At 44.5% G+C, this 24,599-nt stretch overlaps 1 protein-coding gene across 1 annotated transcript in view; it reads right to left on the reverse strand.

The window, feature by feature from the left end:
• Positions 1 to 306: 306 nt before the first annotated feature.
• The window catches only part of CPLX3 (complexin 3), a 101,074-nt gene continuing 76,781 nt past the window's right edge, over positions 307 to 24,599 (reverse strand). Inside the window, exons 2-3 of the mRNA XM_086959335.1 lie at positions 17,719 to 17,806; positions 307 to 3,560 (exon numbers count right to left, since the gene is read on the reverse strand). Of these exons, the coding sequence (XP_086815461.1) occupies positions 3,342 to 3,560; positions 17,719 to 17,806 (307 nt within the window). The 3' untranslated portion in view covers positions 307 to 3,341. The remainder of the gene's footprint in view (positions 3,561 to 17,718; positions 17,807 to 24,599) is intronic.

Below are 24,599 nucleotides of genomic sequence, written 5' to 3' on the forward strand. Positions count from 1 at the left end.
TTTGAATGGTGAGTGAAGCAGTGCAAGAATGAGTCAGTTCCTGGGTGAATGAATGCACAAGTACAAGTATGAGGGGCAGGGTGCATGAAGGGTGAGTCATCACTGAGTGCCTGAAGAGACACTTTGAATTATTGACAATGGTTATTTCGGTTGAATATACCACAGTGTAGGTTTGGAAATCTCATACTCACACTTCAGTCCTTCCAATCACCTTCCCCGACCCCCCCCATCCTCCTATTTGACTGGCTAAGCTATGCCAGTATCAGTGGGTCTTTCCTTTCACATACAAAAGGCTGAAATCATAGATTAAAGTACGGTTTCTTTTTATTCAACACATAGAAACAAAGCTGTGACTTGGACTGCAGTCTCAGCGGGTTCACTTTCTGGCAGGTAAGACAACAGGGGATATTCAGTCCTCAGGCTCCAGGGTGAGCTCAGTGTCGGTTCCTTGGCAAGGGGGGCGGTGTGGGCTGATGTGGGGTATTGGTGGCACTTGGAACAGGTGGGAGGGTGAAGCAAAAGGACTAAATCCCACTGTGGCGGGACTCTACTACCACAACAGCAGCCAGCAGGCTGCACTCTGCCCCCACTAAAGGCCCAGTGTTTGAGATGTAAAACTGGGTCACTAACCATTCCCAGCCCATTTCACACAAATCTGGATTGAAGACAGTAAGGTAATGGAGTCCACTATAGTTAGGTGCCAGAGAGGAGTGTTTACACCAGGTGGGCCTCTGAACCCCCTGTGGGCCGCTGTAGCACAGCATTGGTGGAGGATGTTCTGATGATCAGAAGGTATAAGAAACTTTCTTCCATCAGGGGCACATTTATCTTGGGTACTGTGAGTTCCTTCAAAGAGATCTCGGTCACACATATGAGTCATAGACTTAGCCACAAGTAGCTTCATCGCCTTACATCCCGGCGAAGGGGTCACACTCAGGCTTAGCAACATGGTAACATCCCTGCTCTGTGAATTGGCTACACCATTGCTCAGTGGCCTGGCTAACTATCAGCCCAGTGACTTGGCCACATTTCTATTAAGTGCCTTAACAATACTCCTGTTTAGTAGCTTGGCCATAGGGGTCAATGACTAAATGGCTCCTGTTGTGGACGGCTTGGTTGTGCCCCAGGCAAAGTGGCTTGACCATATCCCTTTTTAGTGACTCAGACTAGTGTTTAGTGTTTTGGCCACAATCCTGCTATTTGACTCGGAGACACCTCTTCTTACTGACTTGGTCCCACCTTTACTTGGTGACACCGCTACACGTGTACTTAGTGACTGGACCACACGTCAGTTTAGTTACCTGGCTACCTAGTTTCTATGTGACGTGGACAAGTCCCCTCCCCTCCCCTCTGATCATTCCACACCCATTCTAAATGAACTGGGCTCACCTCTGTTCACTAATATGGCTGTACTTGTTTCGTGACTTGGTTAAACCAGTCCTCAGTTACTTCAGTTACTACGCCACACATGATGCGGCCATGCCCCTGCTTAGTGACTTGTCAATACCTCTGCTTAGGTATGTCATCACATCCAGTCTTACTGATTTGGCCACGTGCCTTCTCAGTAGTTTTGCTATCTTTCTGATCTATGACTTGGCAACGCGGCTGCTCAATGGCATGACCCTACTCATGCTTAATGGCGTCTTGTGACCATCAGCTTGGTCAGACTAATGCCCTGTGGATTAGACACAGCACTGCCAGTGAATTGGACACGCCCCTCCTCAGTGAATAAGCCACACTCCTGCTAGGTGACCTGGACAAGATTCCTGCTAGGTGACATGGCCAAAATCTTATTTAATGATCGACAAACCACTGGGCCCCAATTGTATTCAGCTACTTGGCCACACCATTGTTTAATTACCCCGTAGTGACTTGGTTTCATCACTGCTGAATTACCCCTTAGTGACTTGGTCTCATCACTGCCAAAATAACCCTTAGTGACTTGGTCTCATCACTGCTGAATTACCCCTTAGTGACTTGGTCTCATCACTGCTAAATTAACCCTTAGTGACTTGGTCTCATTACTGCTAAATTAACCCTTAGTGACTTGGTCTCATCACTGCTGAATTACCCCTTAGTGTCTTGGTCTCATCACTGCTGAATTACCCCTTAGTGACTTGGTCTCATCACTGCTAAATTAACCCTTAGTGACTTGGTCTCATCACTGCTTAATTACCCCTTAGTGACTTGGTCTCATCACTGCTTAATTACCCCTTAGTGACTTGGTCTCATCACTGCTTAATTACCCCTTAGTGACTTGGGCTCATGACCGCTGAATTATCCCTTAGTGACTTGGTCCCATCACTGCTGCATTGCCCGCTCAGTGAATTGGCCCCGCCCCTGCTCAAATCTAGCTAGAACCGATCGTTCAGAGACCAGACAACCTGAAGATGTAATGTCCAATAAGTAAATCTGGCCCGCTTCATGAATCAGGACCTCGTATGTAACCAGTAATCAGCGTAGCTTTCTAGTGGCCCATTATTATGAGACTAAAGGTAATCCCCTCCCTCAAGGCTTTCAAACTCACCTTACAGAGGATCCAAGTCTTGATATCCCTGTGTTCCCCTTCACATGGAAACTGCCCGTATTTAAGGAGGGAGACTGCATCAATGCACTGCTGCTGGGCCATACATCAGTTACAGAGAGAAAGGACTAACAGTAAGTTAGTGGCACCATGTTCCTCAGCTGATGGGGTTTAAGATGACATGGTTATCAATTAACATGTCACAAGATTGGGCTAGGCATTGAGGTGGGGTGTACTGTCACTAGCCTCTCTGAACTTCATGTTATGCTAAGGATTGACCTTCACAGTGTCACGTGCAGCAGCAGGCTGCTTCAGAGAACTGCCAGAGAGACTGCCTTGTGCTTGACAGCAACAATGCTGGAAAATGAGGATCATAGATAGTTCTGGGAATCACCTGTCGAAGACGACATAAGATCACCCGCTTAATCTGAATGCAAACTAGTGGGGCCAACTGGCCCTTCTGGCTTGGTAGAGAGTTTGACTCCAGAATGGGGTAAGAATTGTGGAAGGGTGTAACAGCAGGTACAGTAGACTTTTGTAATACATATGGGGAAGACAGAACAAACTTGTAGGATGGTTCTCACTTTATGACAGGGGAGATCTATTGGGGTGATTACTTTAGTGGTAGGACAGTCACATGGCTTAGATTCCATCTACACCTCCAAAATGATTGAGCTTGGTCAAGTTATAAGAAGTCACTTCCTCTCACACTGGACACAGGAAGTGGGCTCCTAGGGAGAGCACGTTTCTGAGCTGGCTGCGGAGGGTCACATAGGTGACAACAGGGTTCACATGACGTCTTTCGCTGAGAGCAGAGTCACATGACTGCACACTTCTCAGCCGACTGCTTGATGTCCTCTATTGTTGACTGTGCTTTGTCCTTCAGCGAGTCGAGGTCCAAATTCTGCATGCTGGTCAGTTGGCCGATGACGGAGTGGTCCTCTTCCTCCTCATCCTCTTCGATCATCTTGGCCAGCTCTTTCGGGAGCTCCACGTCACCCCCGGCTAACTGGATCTGGGCTTCATCTTGCTCACTCTAGAAAAGAGAAGAGTGGTGGCAGCCTTCAGTGAAACATAAGATATGCACATTTAGTGAGAAAGAAAGAGGAGAATAGATGAGAGTATTGTACGGTAAGGTCACGGAGAGGAGAATGGCACTAAAGGAAGGAAAGAAAAGGAGAAAATAAAGGGTACAAGATGATGGGAGGGGGAAGAGGAGAAATGAGAGAACAGCAGTAGAGAGAGGTGGAAAGTAGGGGGAAACAAGGAGCCGGCATGAGGGAAGGGGAAGGTATGAGGATCGAAACAGGGGAGATAGGAGGGAAGTAAGGGGGAGACAAGAAAGCGAAGAGGCAAAAGAGAGGGAAGAGGAATCGTAGGGGAAGAAACAAGAAGTGGGCAAGAGAGGGATTCCAAAAGGAAGAGGAGAGGAGAGGAGCAAGAAAAGATGCAAGGTGGAAGGAGGGAGGTACTGAGGTCAAGGAAATGTTAGTATCAGCAGCTGATCTGTAAAACACCAAGTTGGATCCCATGCAGAGGAGGTTAGATGGGGAGAGGTTAGGCCATTTGTATAAGGAAGAATGCAGTGGTATGTGGATGAATGTGTGGCAGTGATGCGCTAGATGTATGTTATCATGCTGGGCTTTGGGACTTGTATGTAGTTTAATTAATTCTGTGCTTGACAATCAAGGTTTTGTGGGGTACGATCTGCGAATAGCCGGAATAATCAGGACCAGATGTACTTAACTTTTTAGTCATCACAGACCCTTGATTTGCAAAATCAGAGGGATTGCAACTGCGGAAAAAGTTATTAGCTATGTACTAAACCCCTTTTAGAGTAGGTGATGTCTAACCACTCCTAAAAATTTGCTTAGAAATGTGAAGCTAATGGCACTTTGTTGGCATGCCTCATCTCAAATAGGTACCGTACAACAACAATTTGAGACCAGAATTTTGGTTGCAAACTATTAATCAATTACTCCCACGTTGGAGTGGTAAGTGATTCTCACAACATGCAACTGGGAAAGAGGTATACATTGGGTCCATCTCCCACACTCCAAGATATCAAACCTACCAGTACCAACTGGGCATTTTGCAAGTTTCAAATATGAAATCTTCAAAAAAAAGGGGGGGAGTGGTATGGCCTGGTATGTGGTATATCTGCACACCAGAAAGGCTTCACGTGATGTGACATTACTCCTTATTAGAACATTGGAATGTTGGAAGTTCCATTGAAAACAATGGAGTAGCTCCGGGCTTATATTTGCTGGTATAAGCCCGAAGCTCCAACATTCCAATGTTTCTTTGCACACAGCTCTGCCTGTGAACAAAGACTTCAGGTAGCCTGAGGGGATTTCAGTACTTTCACGCTTCCTGAAGGCTTTGTTTTATTTATTAGAAATTTCTGCCCTCTAGCGGCAGAATGTTCTAATAGCCTTGTGGCTCTTCGTAGCAGGGCTATACCAGCTAATAAAGTCCCGCTGCCTTGTTAAAGTTCCTCGCCTTCGGCTCGGGCCTTTAATGCTGCAGCGGGCCTTTAATAGCCGGTATAGCGTGCTATAAGGCTATAATCTAACCTCTCGAAGAATGTTGGTCAAGAGTCCTAGTGTTCCACATCTGTGCTAAAATTTACGAATGTTGGTCTTGAATCCTAAACGACACAGAACCCCACAGACAGCGGATCGACGCGGCACCCACTCGGTACTCTTTAAAACGGGCCATCCAAGAAATATTGACAGTGGATGTAAACACCATATTTCAGTAACAGCTCCTTGCGCTTCCATAAAGAATAACGGAAGGAGGAGTCACGTGATATTGACGTACAGCCTGACTTCAGTATTTACAGATACAGTTACCGAAAGGATAACACTGATGACCTGTAAGGCCCAGATACCGACCAGTAAATGAGCTGCCTCTTTAACTTTATTGGACTATTTATAACCTAGGGGAAATACATCACTCTACATGAAGATAAACAGGCCAGACATCAGACAGTACTAATAAGACGAAAATTCCAACTATAATTAAACGTTGGGACCACAACTGACCCCCTATCAAGAAAAGCGACTCCTAACCCTCAGGGCAATGACAAATATCCCTTGCCTGTGACAGCAAACATATGGTCTTGATAAAGGTGGTAATGAATAAGTGAACCCACCGAAACGTGTCGACGAACTCCAGGGTATAATTCAAGCCTCCAACACCAAAATTGATCTGCTGATGCAATAGCAATACGATACTGGTGTCTCTACAGCGGAGCTAGAATATACGAATTGTATTCAACAAATTAATGTTGTATTTGTTCTGTCTTTTAAATTGTGCAGGTCGCAATTGTATGTATTCTCTGTGAAAGATTTTTTTAATTGTGTTTTAGAAGTAGGGATCTAGATCAGCTAAACCCCTCACTGTGTTTTTAATTTTTTTCGTAATAAATGCACTTTTAAGTATCTTCTTGTTTCTGTTGTATGTACTTGTGACATTGTAAGGTTGGTATCACAACCTGTGCTTAGGTTTTCCCCAAGGGAATCTTCCCTTCCTCGCTTGAATCCTAGTGCAGCACACTGGCTTGTGCTACAATTTAAGAATCATATCTAAATGTAACCCTTTCAGAAATCGGCGCGATGAAGGCCAGAAATCACACATTGTTGGCAAAAACTGTCAACAAAGAGTTTCCCAAACAAACCATTGCAGGATAACTTCATTTTTGGCAGCATACCTCCTCAATGACACGGTGCAGAACCGAATATCAAGAAATGGATCTACAACCAATGAAAATCCACAAGCACAAATTAGGCAGATAATTAGGGGTCAGAGACAAGGTTACGAACGGGAATTGTCCAAATATTTAATGCCAACAATGTTATGTTATAGATGATTTGTAGCGCGCACTGATACTTTGAAGTGTCCTGGCGCATATGTAGGCTGAGGCTGTGAAAAAAGAATGAGAGTGATTAAAAAGGCTGGTTGAAAAGATGAGTTTTGAGCAATTTCTTAAAGATGTGGAGGTCCTGTGTATGATGAGACCTGAATCTGAGATCGGTCATCTAAGTCGGTCTTCTATCAAACGGCATGAATTCACCTATGCACAGTCAACATCCACAGACGGAATCCGCCTACTATGCCAAGGAGACCCTGCACATTGCAAAGTCAGACAGCCTCTTCTTCCAAAGCCCGAGGGAACATAATAATAACTAGAGAGCAACATGCACTAGAGAGCAACATGCACAGAAGTAAACCGCACCACCACTGGGGGAAATAAGCATAATGTAGATGGCAATTCTCCAATTTTCAAAAGACCAACAAAAAATACCAAACAATATAGAAAATTCGCACATCTGCGAAGTATTGCGTTTCACCAGCAGCGTCCACTGAGATCAATCACCAAGGGTCCTAAACTAAGCATCCCAGTCACAGAATGCGATCACTAACAGACCATCAAACATTAAAGCACTTAACGTTAGCCCAGAGTCCCACCTCTGAGATCAGAACCAACCTGAGATAAACAAGGATAATTCTGTAGCAAACCAGAAAGGAACCAAAAGAAATGGCACATCCCCCATCCAACAGGTAAACCTCAGCAGAGGTCAGTGAAAGGAAACCCTCACCAGCAAGAAGAGGACAGAATTATGGAATGATACATTCTTACGTAGCACACTCTTACTCTAACAGGGTATCCAAGTTTTTAGCTTCATTCTGATGTAAAGATGGTTCTTTGGGAGAAAAGAGATAATGGAAGAGAGTTGCAATGTTTAGCAGCAAGAAATGTGAAGGAACGACCGCCAACATGCAAGTAAGCATGTTTTCTTATTTTTCTTTACATGCAGAGGGTTTGCTGAGGCTGAGTGTAGGAATCTGGATGGTAGGCAATGAAGCAGTCACTCCTAGAGTAGGTTGGTCTTTATGAAAAGCCATATGGTACACACATAGGGGCTTATCAAACAACGCTAGCTAATAGAAATCAGTGAAGAGTGAGAGATAAAAGAAGGTGGAAGAGCATGCCAGTAAGTACAACACCCGGCACAATGTTGTATTAATTGCAGGCAATGGATAAGCTGAGTCCTTGAACCTAACTTCAAATAATTACAATATTTCATGCAAGATAAGATTAAGGACTTGTGACAGCTGGACGGGAGGAGAGGAAAACTCACAGGAGAGGAAAACTCAGAGAAGATGAAAACTGGTGTATAGGGTTCTTAGATAAAAAGCAATAAGAGGAAAAAATCTTGATTTGATTAGAGAATGTTTTCCTGGGATAGAGGAGCCTAGCCCAGTTGGCAGCGAAGGAGAAGACCGATCCTGAGCCGCACCCTCAAAGATCAGGACATCTGTTTTGTGGCTGTTGAGCTTGAGTAAAAGTTCGTTTTCATCTATAGAGTGGATATACAGACTCAAAACCTCAGTTGCGCAATGTTCATAGCATCGACAAAGCGAATGATAATGTGGGTGTCATCAACATAGGTCATAAGAGAGAAGCTAAACCATCAAATCAAGGGAGTAAATGGAAAAATTGAACACCTTGAAGTCTGTCAGTCAAAGATGTGAGGCCGGTGTGAGCACTGCTGTACATGCCACCTTGTATAAGAGATGCATAATCACAGCATGAATACTGTGTCAAAGGCAGCACTGAGAGCTGTGAGAGGATCAGGGCAGCTCCTCTGTCTCAGTACAGGATATGCTGAGCCTTATGCTACAGAGACTGCAATCAGTGATGACTCCCTGGTCCATGTAGGAGTGAAAAGCAAGAGTGAGTTGGATCCTAGACATTAGTATCCTTAGCAACAGGCGAGGTTTGTCGATTGACTTCTTTCGCAAGGAATTTGGAAGGAAAAGCAAGCAGCGATATAGGGTGGAAATGACTGATTGATGTCAATGACATGGCACTATCATGGCCGCTTTCCATTCTGAGGATTCCTTGGCAGTGGAGAGAAGGATTTCAAAGTGAAGTGATTGCAGTACTGATGATGCCAAGCGCCTTGGTTAGTGCATGGACAGGGCCGGGGTCCAATGGAGAGGCAGGGGCGTCCACTACATGAGAGCTGAGCATGACAGAAGTTCTAAAGATGTTGTGACTTTTAGGGTGGGTCAGAAGAGCCAAAGTAAGATCATTCTCAACACTTTTGTCCCAAACGTATTCTGAAGAAAATGGAGTAGCTCCGGGCTTATAATAGCTGGTGTAAGTCCAGAGCACCAACATTCCAATGTTTGCCTTTGTTTCTCGCTTTTTAATTTAGAGCATTCTACCCGTAGGGGGTGGAATGTTCTATTAGCCTTATAGCCCCTCTGCCTCGGGCTATACCAGTTGTTAAAGGCCCTCACCATCGTTATAGTCCCTCGTCTGCAGCTCAGGCCTATCACTCGGATTCATTGGCCTTTAACAAATGGTTTAGAACTTGGCAGCGGGTTATAAGGCTATATTGTTGCTTATTCTTCGAGATGCATATGCTGGGTAAGAACAGAGAATGTTTTCCCTCTACACTGGATGACCCCTTTAATGCTCCTCACAATAGTTCACCATGCTGCTGTCTCCTCTCAGTAGAACTTCTTGCACTGAGACAAAACACCCAGAAATCAGGTGAGAGACAATAACCTAGCAGGGGTGCTGCATACATTCTAAAGAAGGTTTCCAGCTCAGAATTAAATAGCACACAGTCACATAGAGTGAAATAGGAAAGAACAGAAAACACTGGATTCCCTTAGTTCTACATGGCTAGAAAGCCATCCACGCTAAAGAGTGGAAACTGTTATCAAAACCAGACTGAACCGAGTGACTAGAGTTTAAGCGCAAGAACCCTGACACATCCAGGGCATTGATGGGTTAGGAAAATGAGTTTTAAATATTAAAAAAGTCTAGATCGAACATTGAACATATTGTGAAGTAAATACAGGAATATGTACATATACGTAGAGGGAGGGAGCTAGGCATCACAAACAGGAGTATGCCAAAATGTCTATACATTCAGGAGAAAAGAGTAAATGACATAAGATCAGAAACAGACTTTATTCACAAAGCAGAAAGTGCAACCAAACACTTCAGAAATCACCCAGCTCGGTGACAAGAAAGATTGAGAGGAGCAACTGAAAAACGAAAAACAGAAGGCAAAAAATCCAACTCTCACTCCATAAGTAGTAAAATGGTGTAGGGCAGCACCTCATCAGAGCTGCAATCAGCTACTTCACAGCTCTTTATAAAAATGGTGACCACTTGGCCCCGAATATTGACAGTAGTGTCTAGTAAGAAGCTGCCTGGAGACATTACACCATCCCTTGTAGGAGAATTGAGGCATACATGAAAACCAAAAAGGATTTCTCACTAGCCAGAGGCAGTGGCGGCTCCTCCGTTTGACCGGAGGAGCGAACCCCCACTAACCAAAATGCCCAAACATTCACAGAGATAAGAAAAATAACAAGCATTTGCAATGCAATAGGTCTCGCATTCGGAAAGTTTGAGCTATTGGTATTGTAAATGACACATTTTGTATTTATGTGTTGATTTTGAAAATAGCGAAATTAATAGCTTTGTCATTTACAATGCCAACAGTTATAACTTTTGCAAATGTGACACCTATAGCATTTGTAATGCAATATGTGTTGTACTTTCGTGACTTAGATGTATTGATATTACAAATAACAATGGCTTTTAATTTTTTCAATAATTAATACTTAAATAAAAATTATTGTAATTTATAATGGCAATAGCTTAAACTTTTGTCAATAACTTTTGTGAAGATTATGTTCAGTGTATTTTATTGTGATGAAAATCCAAGAACAAAAGTGAAATATTAACATCTTTTTGTGACATTTATAATAAAGCTTGAAACATTGAGAGAACATATTTGAACCAGTTGTTGTTGAATGGTTGCACAGATTGATGCTGTGGTAGTGCATAGTGATGTTGTGATGCCCCTGAGTGATGCGGTGGTGGTGCTGAGTGATGCTGTGGTGATGCGATAGAGTGAGTGCGATAGATTGATAGAGTGAGGGCGAATGATAGATAGAGTGAGTGCGATATATAGAATGAGGGCGAATGATAGATAGAGTGAGGGCGAATGATAGATAGAGTGAGTGCGATAGATAGATAGAGTGAAGACGAATGATAGATAGAGTGAGGGCGATAGATAGATAGATAGATAGATAGATAGATAGATAGATAGATAGATAGATAGATAGATAGATAGATAGATAGAGATAGATAGATAGATAGATAGATAGATAGATAGATAGATAGATAGATAGATAGATAGTTAGATAGAGAGAGGCCGATAGATAGATAGAGTGAGGGCGATAGATAGATAGATAGAGTGAGGGCGAAAGATAGATAGAGCGAGGGTGATAGATAGAGATAGATAGATAGATAGATAGATAGATAGATAGATAGATAGATAGATAGATAGATAGATAGATAGATAGATAGATAGATAGATAGAGTGAGGGCGATAGATAGATAGATAGATAGAGTGAGGGCGATAGAAAGATAGACAGATAGATAGAGTGAGGGCCATAGATAGATAGATAGATAGATAGATAGATAGATAGATAGATAGATAGATAGATAGATAGATAGATAGAGTGAGGGCGATAGATGGATAGATAAAGTGAGGGCGATAGATAGATTGAGGGCAATAGATAGATAGAGTGAGGGCAATAGATAGATAGATAGAGTGAGGGCAATAGGTAGACAGATAGAGTGAGGGGATAGATAGATAGAGGGCGATAGATGGATAGATAGATAGATGGATAGATAGATAGATAGATAGATAGATAGATAGATAGATAGATAGATAGATAGATAGATAGATAGATAGACAGACAGACAGACAGACAGACAGGCAGACAGACAGACAGACAGACAGACAGACAGACAGATAGATAGATAGACAGATAGATAGATAGATAGATAGATAGATAGACAGACAGACAGACAGACAGACAGACAGACAAATAGATAGATAGATAGATAGATAGATAGATAGATAGATAGATAGATAGATAGATAGATAGATAGATAGATAGATAGATAGATAGATAGATAGATAGATAGATAGATAGATAGATAGATAGAAAGATAAGATAGATAGATACATGTTTGTGTGTGTGGTTGTGTGTGGTTGTGTGTGTGGTTGTGGTGGTGTGTGGTTGTGTCTGTGGTTGTGTGTGTGGTTGTGTGTGTGGTTGTATGTGTGGTTGTGTGTGTGTGTGTGGTTGTGTGTGTGTTGTGTTTTGTTATGCTATGATTTGTTAGGCTATGCTATGTTTTGTTGTGTTTTGCTATGCTATGCTTTGTTATGCTATGCTATGTTTTGTTATGCTATGTAGTTGTGTTTTTTATGCTATGCTTTGTTTTGCTATGCTATCTTTTGTTATGCTATGTTTTGTTATGCTATGCTATGCTTTGTTATGCTATGCCATCTTTTGTTATGCTATGCTATGCTATGCTATGCTATGCTTTGTTTTGTTATGCTATGCTATGTTTTGTTGTGTTTTGTTATGCTATGCTATGTTTTGCTATGCTATGATATGTTTTGTTTTGTTATACTATGATTTTCTATGCTATGTTTTGTTGAGTTTTGTTATGCTATGCTATGTTTTGTTGTGTTTTGCTATGTTTTGTTATGCTATGCTTTGTTTAGTTATGTTATACTATGTTTTGTTATGTTGTGCTATGTTTTGTTCTCCTATGTTTTGTTATGCTATGCTATGTTTTGTTATACTATGCTATGTTTTATTTTGCTAAGCTTTGTTATGTTATGCTATGCTTTCTTTTGTTATGCTATGTTTTGTTATCTTATGCTAAGTTTTGTTGTGTTTTGTTATGCTATGCTATGCTTTGTTGTGTTTTGCTATGCTATGTTTTGTTTTGTTATGCTATGCTATGTTTTGTTTTGCTATCCTATGCTTTGTTTTGTTATGCTCTGCTATGTTTTGCTATCCTATGCTTTGTTTTGTTATGCTATGCTATGCTGTGTTTTGTTATGCTATGCTGTGTTTTGTTATGCTATGTTTTGTTATGCTATGCTATGTTTTGCTGCGTTTTGCTATGCTATGCTTTGTTATGCTATGCTATGTTTTGTTGTGTTTTAGTGTGCTATGCTTTCTTCTGCTATGTTTTTTATGCTATGCTATGGTATGTTTTGTTGTGTTTGGTATGCTATGCTATGTTTTGCTATGCTATATGTTTTGTTTTGGTATGCTATGTTATGTTTTGTTTTGTTATGCTATGTTTTGTTGTGTTTTGTTATGCTATGCTATGATTTGTTGTGTTTGGTATGCTCTGCTATATTTTGCTATGCTATGATATGTTTTGTTTTGTTATGCTATGCTTTGCTATGCCATGTTTTGTTTTGTTATGCTATGTTTTGTTGTGTTTTGTTATGCTATGCTAGGTTTTGTTGTATTTTGCTATGCTATATGTTTTGTTTTGTTATGCTATGCTTTGCTATGCTATGTTTTGTTTTGTTATGCTATGTGTTGTTGTTTTGTTATGCTATGCTATGTTTTGTTGTGTTTGGTATGCTATGCTATGTTTTGCTATGCTATGATATGTTTTGTTTTGTTATGCTATGCTTTGCTATGCTATGTTTTGTTTTGTTGTGCTATGTTTTGTTGTGTTTTGCTATGCTATGCTGTGCTTTGTTTTGTTATGCTATGTTTTGTTTTGCTATCCTATATTTTGTTTTGTTATGCTATGCTATGTTTTGTTTTGCTATCCTATGCTTTGTTTTGTTATGCTATGCTATATTTTGTTATGCTATGCTATGTTTTGTTATGCTATGCTGTTCTTTGTGCTTTATTATGCTATGCTTTGTTTTGCTATGCTATTTTTTTGTTATGCTATGTTTTGTTATGGTATGCTATGCTTTGTTATGCTTTGCTATTTTTTGTGTGTTTTGCTATGCTATGCTATGTTTTGTTATGCTATGCTGTTTTGTTGTGTTTTATTATGCTATGCTATGTTTTGCTATACTATGCTTTGTTATGCTATGCTATGCTTTGTAATGCTATGTTTAGTTATGTTATGCTGTTTTGTTGTGTTTTGTTATACTATGCTATGCTATGTTTTGCTTTGCTATTATATGTTTTGTTTTGTTATACTATGCTTTGCTATGCTATGTTTTGTTATGCTATGCTATGTTTTGTTGTGTTTTATTATGATATACCATGCTATGTTTTGTTTTGTTATACTATGCTTTGCTATGCTATGTTTGTTATGCTATGTTGTGTTGTGTTTTGTTATGCTATGCTATGTTTTGTTGTGTTTTATTATGATATACCATGCTATGTTTTGTTTTGTTATGCTAGGTTTTGTTTTGTTATGGTATGTTTCGTTGTGTTTTGTTATGCTATGCTATGTTTTGTTATGCTATGCTTTGTTTTACTATGCTATGTTATGCCATGCTTTGTTGTGCTATGTTTTGTTGTATTTTGTTATGCTATGTTACGCTTTGTTTTGTGGCGATATGCTAGGCTATGCTTTGTTATGCTTTGCTATGTTTTGTTATGCTATGTTTTGTTGTGTTTTGTTATGATATGCCATACTGTGCTTTGTTTTGTTATGCTGTGCTATGTTGTGTTATGCTATGTTGTGTTGTGTTCATGCTATGTTTTATTATGCTATGCTATGCTTCGTTTTGCTATGTTTTGTTTTGTTATGCTATGGTATGCTATGTTTTGTTATGCTATGCCATGTTATGCTATGTTTTGTTATGCTATGCTATGTTTTGTTATGCTATGCTATGTTTTGTTATGCTATGTTTTGCTATGTTATGCTATGTTTTGTCATGCTATGCCATGTTATGCTATGTTTTGTTATGCTATGCTATGTTTTGTGATGCTATGCTATGTTTTGTTATGCTATCCTATGTTTTGTTATGCTTTGCTTTGTTTTGTTATGCTATGTTATGTGATGCTATGCTATGTTTTGTTATGCTATGCTATGCTTTGTTGTGTTTTTATGCTATGTTTTGTTGTGTTTTGTTATGCTATGTTTTTTATGCTATGCTATGCTATGCTATGTTTTGCTATCCTGGTGTGTGGTTGTGTGTGTCTGTGGTTATGTGTTTGGGGTTGTGTGTGTGGGGTTGTGTGTGTGGGGTTGTGTGTGTGTGGGGGGTTGTGTGTGTGTGGTGGTGTGTGTGTGTGGGTGTGTGTGTGTGGGTATGTGTGTGTGGGTGGGTGTGTGTGTGGTTGTGTGTATGTGGAGTTGTGTGTGCGGGGGGTTGTGTGTGGGGGGTTGTGTGTGTGTTGGGGTTTTTGCATGTGTGCTGTTTTGTGTTTGTGTGAATGGGGGTTGTGTGTGTGGGGGGGGTTGTTTGTGTGGGGGGTTGTGTGTGTGTGTGGGGTTGTGGTTGTGTGTGTGGGGGGTTGTGTGTATGGGGGTTGTGGTTATGTGTGGGGGGTTGTTTGGTGTGGGGTTGTGTGCATGGGGGTTGTGGTTGTGTGTGTGGGGTTGTGTGTGGGGTTGTGTGTGTGGGGTTGTGTGTGGGGTTGTGTGGTTGTGTGTGTGGGGTTGTGTGTGTGGGGGTTTTTGTGTGTGGGGGGTTGTGTGTGTGGGGTTGTATGTGTGGGGGGTTGTGTGTGTATGTGTGGGGTTGTGTGTGTGTGTGTGGTTGTGGGGATGTGTGTGTGTGGGGGGTTGTGTGTGTGGGGTTGTGTGTATGTGGGGTTGTGTGTGGGGGGTTATGTGTGTGTGTGGGGGGTTGGGTGTGTGGGGGGGGTTGTGGGTGGGGTTGTGTGTGGTTGTATGTGGGGGTTTGTGTGTGTGTGGGGTGTGTGTGTGGGGGGGTTGTGTGTGGGGGGGGTTGTTTGGTGTGGGGTTGTGTGTGTGGGGGTTGTGGTTGTGTATGTGGGGGGTTGTGTGTGGGGCTGTGTGTGTGGGGATGTGTGTGTGGGGTTGTGTGTGTGGGGTTGTGTGTGGGGTTGTGTGGTTGTGTGTTGGGGGTTGTGTGTGGGGGGGGGTTGTGTGTGTGTGGGGTTGTATGTGTGGGGTTGTGTGTGTGTGGGGGTTGTATGTGTGTATGTGTGGGGTTGTGTACGTGTGTGTGGGGATGTGTGTGTGTGGGGGGGTTGTGTGTCTGGGGTTGTGTGTGGGGGGTTGTGTGTGTGGGGGGGGGGTTGTGTTTGTGTGTGGGGGGTTGTGTGTGTGGGGTTGTGTGTGGTTGTGTGTGTGGGGGCGTTGTGTGTGTGGGGTTGTGTGTGTGGGGGGTTGTGCGTGTGTGGGGGGATTGTGGTTGTGTGTGGGGCGGTTGTTTGGTGTGGGGCTGTGCATGTGGGGTTGTGTGTGTGGGGTTGTGTGTGTGTGGGGGGGGGTTGTTTGTATGGGTTTGTGTGTGGGGGGGTTGTGTGTGTGTGTGTGGGGTTGTGTGCTTGTGTGGGGTTGTGTGTGTGTGGGGGGGGTTGTGTGTGGGGGGGTTGTGTGTGTGGGGGGTTGTGTGTGTTTGTGGGGTTGTGTGTGGGGTTGTGTGTGTGTGGGGTTGTGTGTGTGGGGGTTGTGTGTCTGTGAGGGGTGGAGTTGTGTGTGGGGGGTTGTGTAATTGTGGGTTTGTGTGTGGCGGTTTGTGTGTGTGGGGGGGTTGTGTGTGTGGCGGGTTGTGTGTGTGGGGGGTTGTGTGTGGGGTCGTGTGTTGTGTGTGTGTGTGGGGTTGTGTGTGTGGGGGGGTTATGTGTGAGGTTGTGGTTGTGTGTGTGTGTTTGGGATTGTGGTTGTGTGCGTATGGGGGTTGTGTGGTGTGGGGTTGTGTGTGTGGGGGTGTGGTTGTGTGTGTGGGGGGGGTTGTGGGTGTGTGTGTGGGGTTGTGTGTGTATGTGTGGGAGGATGTTTGTGTGACATTAATACTAAAAGCATCTCAAAATAAAGGAACACAAACATCGAGTTTGTGGAAAGAGAAAGCACATTGTAAGTCAAACATCGCAGCAAAGCATTAACACAACAACGTTCTTTGATGTTTGATGTTCATTGAAGGAGAGGAGAACATCAAAGGGGCGCTGCTAAAGTGATTGCAGGTGAAAGTGATCTAGGGCGCTTAATGAGGCTGACAAATGGTGCGCGCGCCCGGCGCACGTGCACTGTGCCCGATCCTTGCAGACTGGGAGCATTTTTCAAAGTCCCTTACTATACTCTTGCTGAACAACGCATGCACGTTGGTTCAGCGAGGCCTAAAAAGGCAATAAAGTACATTTAATGCAATTTTTTTTTCATCCTCCCTGTCCCAAATCGAGTGTCAGGACGGGGAGGGCAGGGCTTGCTCTGTGGGAGTAGAAGGGAGAAGGGTGGGCTGCCTGAGTACTTTTCAAAGTGCGCGTGTTCTTGCGATGGCCAGCCAGACATGCGCACTTTGAAAGCTCTAATCCACTTTCTTAAGACAGCTGGGTGTGAGCAAGGGCAGGGCTTGTGTCCTCGGGAGCGGCAAGAGAGACAGCTCCCTCCAATCCTGGAGCTGCTGTCATGCAGCATGAGGGCAGCACCAGGATAGTTTAGGGCAGTTGTCGAGTGTCCCGTGCTGGAGGAAAACACAAGACGATGTAGACCGGCCGGGAGCCCAAAAGGACGTTCGTGCAGGTAAGTGTTTTTTTCTTTATTTCTTTATTTTTAATTTTCTTAATTTAATGTTTTTCCCACCCACCACACATTTTCCCTCCTCACTACTCTCTAATGGTACCAGCTGCGACTGTAGTGACCTAGGTAAGGTGTCATGGGCCACAATGCAAGAAAGGAAGTAGGCAACACTGGCCGGTATATGAAGTGAAATACAGCAATAATCAGGGTTCAGTGTGCCCCTTATTTCTTTGAGCCCCGGTGCCACTGCATCTGCTGCACCAATGGAAGCTCCAAAGAAAGGTCCACTACTACAACTCATGCTGGCATTATGTGTCTTTATTATCTGCATTACTAAACCAGTCTTCTGTCAGTGACGTCTGGGGCCCCAGTAAACATCCAAGAGCAAATGATGTGGGAATAATATAAAAAAGGGTCACAGTAACACCGCCAATGACATCCTTTGAACACAACTAGTGGGCGCCATAATAGTACACGAATCTGGATAAATCTCAGTGGTGCAACAAGTTCAAGGCCCTGCACACCCACCAAACAAGTCAACCAATCCCCTTTCAGCAGACATAAGCCATGCGGACAACCCACTTTAGACAGATGTGGCTACTGGTGAAGGACCTCCGCAGAGGCCGGTGTGAGGTCGGACCCTTACCTTGGGCAGCCGGTACTTGTCCCTGAAGTGCCCCCTTAGTGTGGCTCTCTCCGCTTTCCGCTGGGTGAACTGGGCATCTCTCTCCATCCTGTGAAGAAAAGAAACACTCTTAATAGGGATCATGGGAACTTGGCTTATTCCAAAGTGTCCTTCTTTCAAATCGTTAACCTGATGGCTGTTCACATTAAAGGATGCAGCGCACCCCGTGCAATTGGAGTACATGTTGGACCTTCTCCCTTTAGCAAAATGTCTGTCTGTTCTAATTTTAGTGTGATGTGTTGTGTGAAAGGATGGAGGACAGGTTTAACTTTCCAGATGGAGAGCTGTCTAGGACACAATATGCCAGCAGTACTCTCTACTAGCCACTTTGTGGCTTTCACATCACACTGGAAGCCAGTGACATCTTAAAGATTTTGGGGGCCCCGGGCCAAACATAATTTGGGGCCTCCTGCTCGGAACAACTCTGAATATATAATCCATTTTCAGCTCATTCACACCCTCAGCAACTATGGTCTGATCATTGACAACCCTCTTACCCCCAACCTTTAAGGGTTCCTCAATCCTCCGGGGACCCCATTAAGAGCAAAGCCTTTTAATCATTTTGAGATACTGGAGACAAGAGAGCCCACTTCATGTTGTGCAGGTGGCCCCATCATTTTGGCTTTCTGTCACTGGTTTGGACTATGTGGGAGATCAAAAGGCCAGTATATTAGTAGTCCATGCCCCAACAGCAGGGACAGGCAAGGCTCAACAGGCAGAACACTTAACAAACAATACAGCATTAACTAAACTTGTAGTTGTTGCAGCAGCTGCTACATGAAACTTACAAGTCATTTCAATGTTGCCACACAGACAGCCGCAAACCCAGGGGGAAGATGTGGCACCTAGGAACATCGGCCATACAATAAGTGACAACACCACAGTTATGGGGAGCACCCAGAAATGATAGGAATAGGGGTCACTTCTGGCAGCAAACGTTCAGCTGTGAGGGCATGTATGGATAGGTAGTGGCATGGCAATATGACGAGCTTTGCTGAACTTATGTGAGTGAAGCATGGACACTGGACGCGGAGGTCCGCCAAAGGGCTGACTGACTGACCCATGACCACTGGAAATGGCTAGCCATCATGGCATGCTGGATTGAAAAAAAAGGTGAATGAAACATGGCTGCTGTCAGATTGTGACCCCAGAAAGCACCTCAACAAGATGGGAAGGGTCAACTGGTCTCCCAGATAGACGTGAGGCACGGCTACTGGAAGTGGACAGCCACCAAGCATGCCTGATTAACTGAAGGTCATACAACAGATCTAAAAAACTTGGGGCCATATTATCAAGCCCCAGCGATAATTATCGCTAAGCGCACTTAGCGCTAGGATATTTATCGCCGGGTAGCGTGGATTTTTATCACTGAGATAGCGTACTATTAGCAGCGCTTATCTCAGAAGTGATAAAAGTCCTTGCGCTAACTGCCAAATGAGAGATTATCGCTGGAAAAGCAACGATAATCTCTCGAAGTTTGCTGTTAGCGCGAGTGGCGATCCAGAAATGGTCGGTTGAACCTGATGACCCCAAACAAAAATACTGTCCTGATGAAGGTGTGACCATATCAACGGGCTACAACACCGAAATGCGTCAACGCACTTTTTTGCACAGAATTCATAAAATCCGAGGGGATCCTAGAGTTATAGTATTGAAAAATACTGGAAATCCCCATCCATTTGAGTGAAGGTTATTGAATCAATTAATCAGTAGCAATATTGAGTGCTCTATTGAAACTAGGGGGTTATGTTGTATGTTTTGTCTCATTAACTGATGATATATTATATGATTATCCTTGTGGTTTGAAATGTATGTATTTTGCTTCCAATTTTTAAATGTGTTACATATATGTGTTGTCTTTTTGAATATGTTATAGAAACGCAATTGTACTATGCCTTGTTTTTAAATATTGTTTTTTATATATTATGAGATGTCTCTAATTTGATGTAGTCAGTAGTTTTCAACAGAATTCTCACTGATTTTTTAACAAGTATATATTTTAAATAAAAAAGACTGTAATACGTTACATTCTAGTCTGTGACCAGTGATTTAGACGAGTTATTCAGTGTGTATGGTGAGTAAGTGAGAATAGAGTATGACATCTAGGAAATAGCTCCTTTGTCTACAAACCTTTCCAGGGATAGCCCTTTGACTTCAATTGAACATATTTCATTCAGGGTTTACCGTAATATTAGTCAGATCTTCTTTCTCTCTTTTATATGTTTCCTATTTTCAATTGTTTTCATATATCTGTATTTATATTGCTCTTTTAGGCCGAAATAAAGATATTGACTGACTTTCAAGTAAGCAGGGGCGTAACACAGGCCCCCGCAGCCCCCGCAGTGCGGGGGGGGCCCTGAAGTCTAGGGGGGCGGGGCCCCCTCAGCACAATGCAGGCTGGATTGACTATGGGACCAAATACCATAAATATTAACTCGCAGCAGTCAGTGTCAGAGCACGGTTCGCCTGGGAAGAGTCACTGATATTCCTCCTTCTCACGTAATGTCAATACCCTTCGGGTTGAGTTCGCTATATCAAAACTGCCCCAAAAAAATAAATGTATTTAAGTAATTGGTTGTTATGCTCTGTTCAGTTGCCGCTGCAGCATACTTTTCTATTTCTAGGGCACTTGCGACGTAATTGTCTTTCAATTTAGGTTGCCGAATGAAGCAGCTCTAGTTGTGCACGCCACGTCATAGCTTTTAGCTGATGTCTCGTGGGCCCCAATGGCTGCTACTGAGACAGCCAGCACGAGCGAGCGCGCTCTGCGCAGCTCCGATATTAAGTTAGTTTCTGGCGGCAATCATGGCTGTTCAGTTATCACGTTGCACCTGGATCTGAGGAGGAAAACACCAGCCCTCAGGATCATTAGTTGAGTCATGCCCTGTTGTTCCTTTGCTGAGGGGCAGTATCTGCTGCTGCAGACTTATACGTGCCATGCCCGGCCCCGGGGGAAGCACAGTCGCAGACTAGTCTTCCCCCGGGGTCTTTCGTGCAGGATAGGGCAGGCAGGGGAAGGGAAGGAGTTAGGGGGTGGGTATATAGGCGCGGGGGAGGAAGGGAACTTCCTATTCCTGCACCTGGCACCATCGGGAGGGAGAAAAGAAAAGGAGTGTTAGTTCAGGGCCTGTGTTACCCAGTTTAGCGAGTCAGTGTACTTTCTGGTTAGTGTCTTGTCGTCGGGAGCTGTTTGTACGGCAGCCGTTTCTACACACACCGGAAGCGTGAGTTTTGGCAAGATGTCGGGCGTGACGTCCGAGGAGGTTCGGGCGGCCTTGCTGCTGCTGGCGCGGGCCGGTCACGAGGACCTGTTACAGCCAGTTGTGTTGGGCCAAGCGTGGGTGGGGGCCACTAGGGGCACGCGCGCTGCCTCGGCCGGGATCAAAGCCGCGGTTGTGGCTTGTCTCTAGGATGAGCCTGACACGCACGGCCAGGTGGACGATCGGAGGGGGGGCGGAGCGCCCAGGGACCCGTCGAGGGGCGGGAAGTGTAAGAGCCTGCCCCTGCTGGCCTACCCTCCGATCGAGTTCCTGCCTGGGGCCTCCGGGGCTGCTGTGAGGGGCGCAGCCCCCCTGCCCCAGCTGCTGGGGCCTGTTCACGCACCGATCGGTGCGGTGGAGGGGGTGGGGCAGGGGGACAGCCTTTCGCGGCCCCCTTTGCCGACTGTGGGTCCTGGGGATGTGTCCAAGGCCACTGAGGTAGAGGGATAGGCCGATACCCACGCCATTGGGGAGGGCCTGACTGGGGAGACTGGGCCTGTGGAGGATGGGCTGAGGGAGGAAGCCCCCATTGACCTGTTCACCAGCTCCAGGGCAGGCACCCCTGCCCTGGCGAGGCAGGAGGCGGCCGGGGAATCTGCGGATCGGGGTGGGGCGGCTGTCCTGGTTCCCATGGGTGGGGTGCCCGGGTGGACCCCTGGGATTGGACAGGGTGGTTTTTTTCCCCCCGGGGCCGAGTTTATGGGCTACTGCCCGCCCCCGCCCCCTCAGATCTGGGGCGCGCTAACATGGGAGGACAGGGCCAGGGAGGAGAGGATTCTCGAACAGATCCGGGAGGTCAGGCAAGCCTCAGTGTTAGGAACACACTACTAATCTGTGTCTAGCCTGCAAGACGTATTTGGATCATATTAGGACCTCCACAACCATTCTTCTTTCCAAGGTCGATAAATTCATTACCATGGAGGGTTGTTGGTACAAAAAGAAAGCCATGAGCGAACAGTCATGAAAACTGCTACAAACACAGAAACAACTACCACTGTGCGGTCAAGAAGTCTGACTCTGCTGTACTCTGCAAATTTTTCAGCTGCCTACCATTAGCACACTTTAGTTTAGTGAGTTTTTAAGAGTTTCTCGTTGGTCAAGCGGTTGTAATTTGTGATATTTATATTTCCCTCGTCAGCTTCATTACTTACATTTGCTTGCAAGAAAATGTCACTCAAAGTCATTGAAATGTCACTCAGAATTTCACTGAAATTATGAGTATGTCACACATACCAATCTGAAACCGTGGCAGCTATGAGTATGCATACTGTAAATCTGGCTGATACTGCATTGCAAAATGGTGGGCAGAACTGTTAGGTCAAGTGAGGTCAATGGAAGCGTGAGACGACGTGCAGCAGCTCTTGAACTGTCAGGACAGTGGAAGTATTCTATCCATCTACGGCCGAAAATGAACTACAGCGTCCGCGAGATTCCGTGAGACTTCACGTCAACAGACTCCGACTATGTTGTACGGTCCAGACTCCGCGTCAGACAGGCACCATTATGTGTTTTTGTTTCTCAATTTCCTGCCAATGGACCTGGGCCCCCAGGAGCTGCTGCCCGTGCCACCGGCAGGAGTTTGATTGTGCTCCCTGACCTCGACAGGCGGACACTTCAGGGCGGCCTACGGCAGCAGGATCATGGTGTAGCACTGAGTTGAGACACACTATAGGCTTGGCTTTCCTCGATGTGCAGGGGCCTCCTTTTCCCAAAGTTTTAAGTTGGTTCGAGTTGTAAGGTAGGAAGGAAAAAATGTTCTTTTAATAATAGAGTAGCGTTTGTCAGCTGTTGTGGTGCAGCAGGTTCAGCACGTGGGGGAGGGGCCTGGTTCACAAATGTCTTGGTGATAGTTCTCACGTTCTTACTAATAACGCCCTGATGGTAGATATTGAAATTGCATCCTTAGTTCATTTTAAATACCATAGAGTGGTTAATATGATACAAAAACCCTGACAGACGCAAGCGTGTGGCATACAGATAATTCACAACAGTTTATTTCTCTTGGAGGTGGCAGGATACTGAGTTATATTTTGTGTACTGCTCATGTATATTGTCAGTCGAGTCTGTTAAATTTCAGATTTGAGTTCGTCTTTCAAAGTTTCAAGTTATTTTCCATGAATGTCAATTCTAATTCAGACCCTATGTAGTTGTTCTTTGTTCTGCAGCGATAGGCAGTTCCTCAAAGAATAGGACCACTCCTTGGCATTGCTCTAATTCCTGTCTCACTTAAATAATCTGCTCTTGACAATAATGTTACAAATGGTGTAGCTTTTATGTTAAGAGTGTTTCTTACGTTCTTATTCGAACATGGAGTACGCAAATATAGAGACATTTCATTTAATGTTGGAGGTTTCAAATCACAATATATCAGATTTTTGGGTGGTGGGGCAGAGTGGTGAGTTAGGGGCCCCCCTCCATGAATTCTGCAGGGGGGCCCCTTCAGGTTTCGTTACGCCACTGCAAGTAAGATAGTGTTCACGTATCAGCATTTACCAAGCGACAGGAAAAATATTTGTAGATTAATACTTTCTGTTGAATTGTGAGTCCGTTTCGTTTTTATTGTACCGGGAAAATAGCCATTGATTTTGACCTGTGCTTGATGTTCATGCCCCTGTCAATATAATTGTGAAGTTAGAATGAATACACACAGGAGACAGTCATTCAGTCACACAGGAATGCTTTCCACATCACGCGCACTTTGCATCATTACAAATAAGGTGCGATTGTTCTCACCAACTTTACTAATTCCACTGCACCAGGGACCTTGCCCTGTCTCCTCATCTCCCACCTCTAAGACTCATCATGTTGGTGGGCAGGTCCGGCGCTAGGCATGGGCAGTGTGGGCAGCCGCCCAGGGCCTCGCGCTCGGCAAAACACAGGGGGCCTACACAGGGGGCCTCGCCCCCCGTGAAAGGTCACACGTTCACAGCTCACTACAGGGCCCCCTGCCTCACCTGATCACATTACAGGTGGGGGAAGGTGCAAACAGAATGGGGGCGGCACAACAGCTGGGCCAGCAATTATGTTGGCTCACAATGTCAGGGGCGGAGCTGCGCCTCGGTTAAGTACCGGCCATTCTAGGCTCTGTTTCTATATTTTGTTTCCAGGCAACAGAGGCCCCTTTGTTTCTTTCGAGCACCAGCCGGACACAGGTAAGAGGAGGTGGGTGAGGGGAGGAGGGAGCAGCCAGATCAACTGGCTTTTGTTATACTTCGAATCTTGGTAGGGCAGTGTCTCTTATCTTAATTGAGCAGAATGTTTGAGACCAGAGGGTGGGGCATCTTGTCGTGTTAAGCAAAGGTGGACAGGGGCTGGGCTACCTTGGCAGGGAAGCAGCAGACAGCACAGGACTGGGACAGAATATAGGCTCTGGAACCAAAATAAAAGAGACCCCATTAGCTTATCAGATAGCTGAAAGTGTGACTCGTTGCACATCGGAGCAGTTTTGAACTTGTAAATCCAAGTTGTGATGGAGTTTTGCACTGTATGGGAGACTGCACGCATTTGTGCTTGTTGCAGGCAATGTTTGAGGTTACTGGGGAAATTAACAGTAAAATTCCTCCAGACCTTAAAACTGACCCC

The sequence above is a fragment of the Lissotriton vulgaris genome, chromosome 2_2 (assembly GCF_964263255.1).
Source record: "Lissotriton vulgaris chromosome 2_2, aLisVul1.2, whole genome shotgun sequence".
NCBI classification, from domain to species: domain Eukaryota; kingdom Metazoa; phylum Chordata; class Amphibia; order Caudata; family Salamandridae; genus Lissotriton; species Lissotriton vulgaris.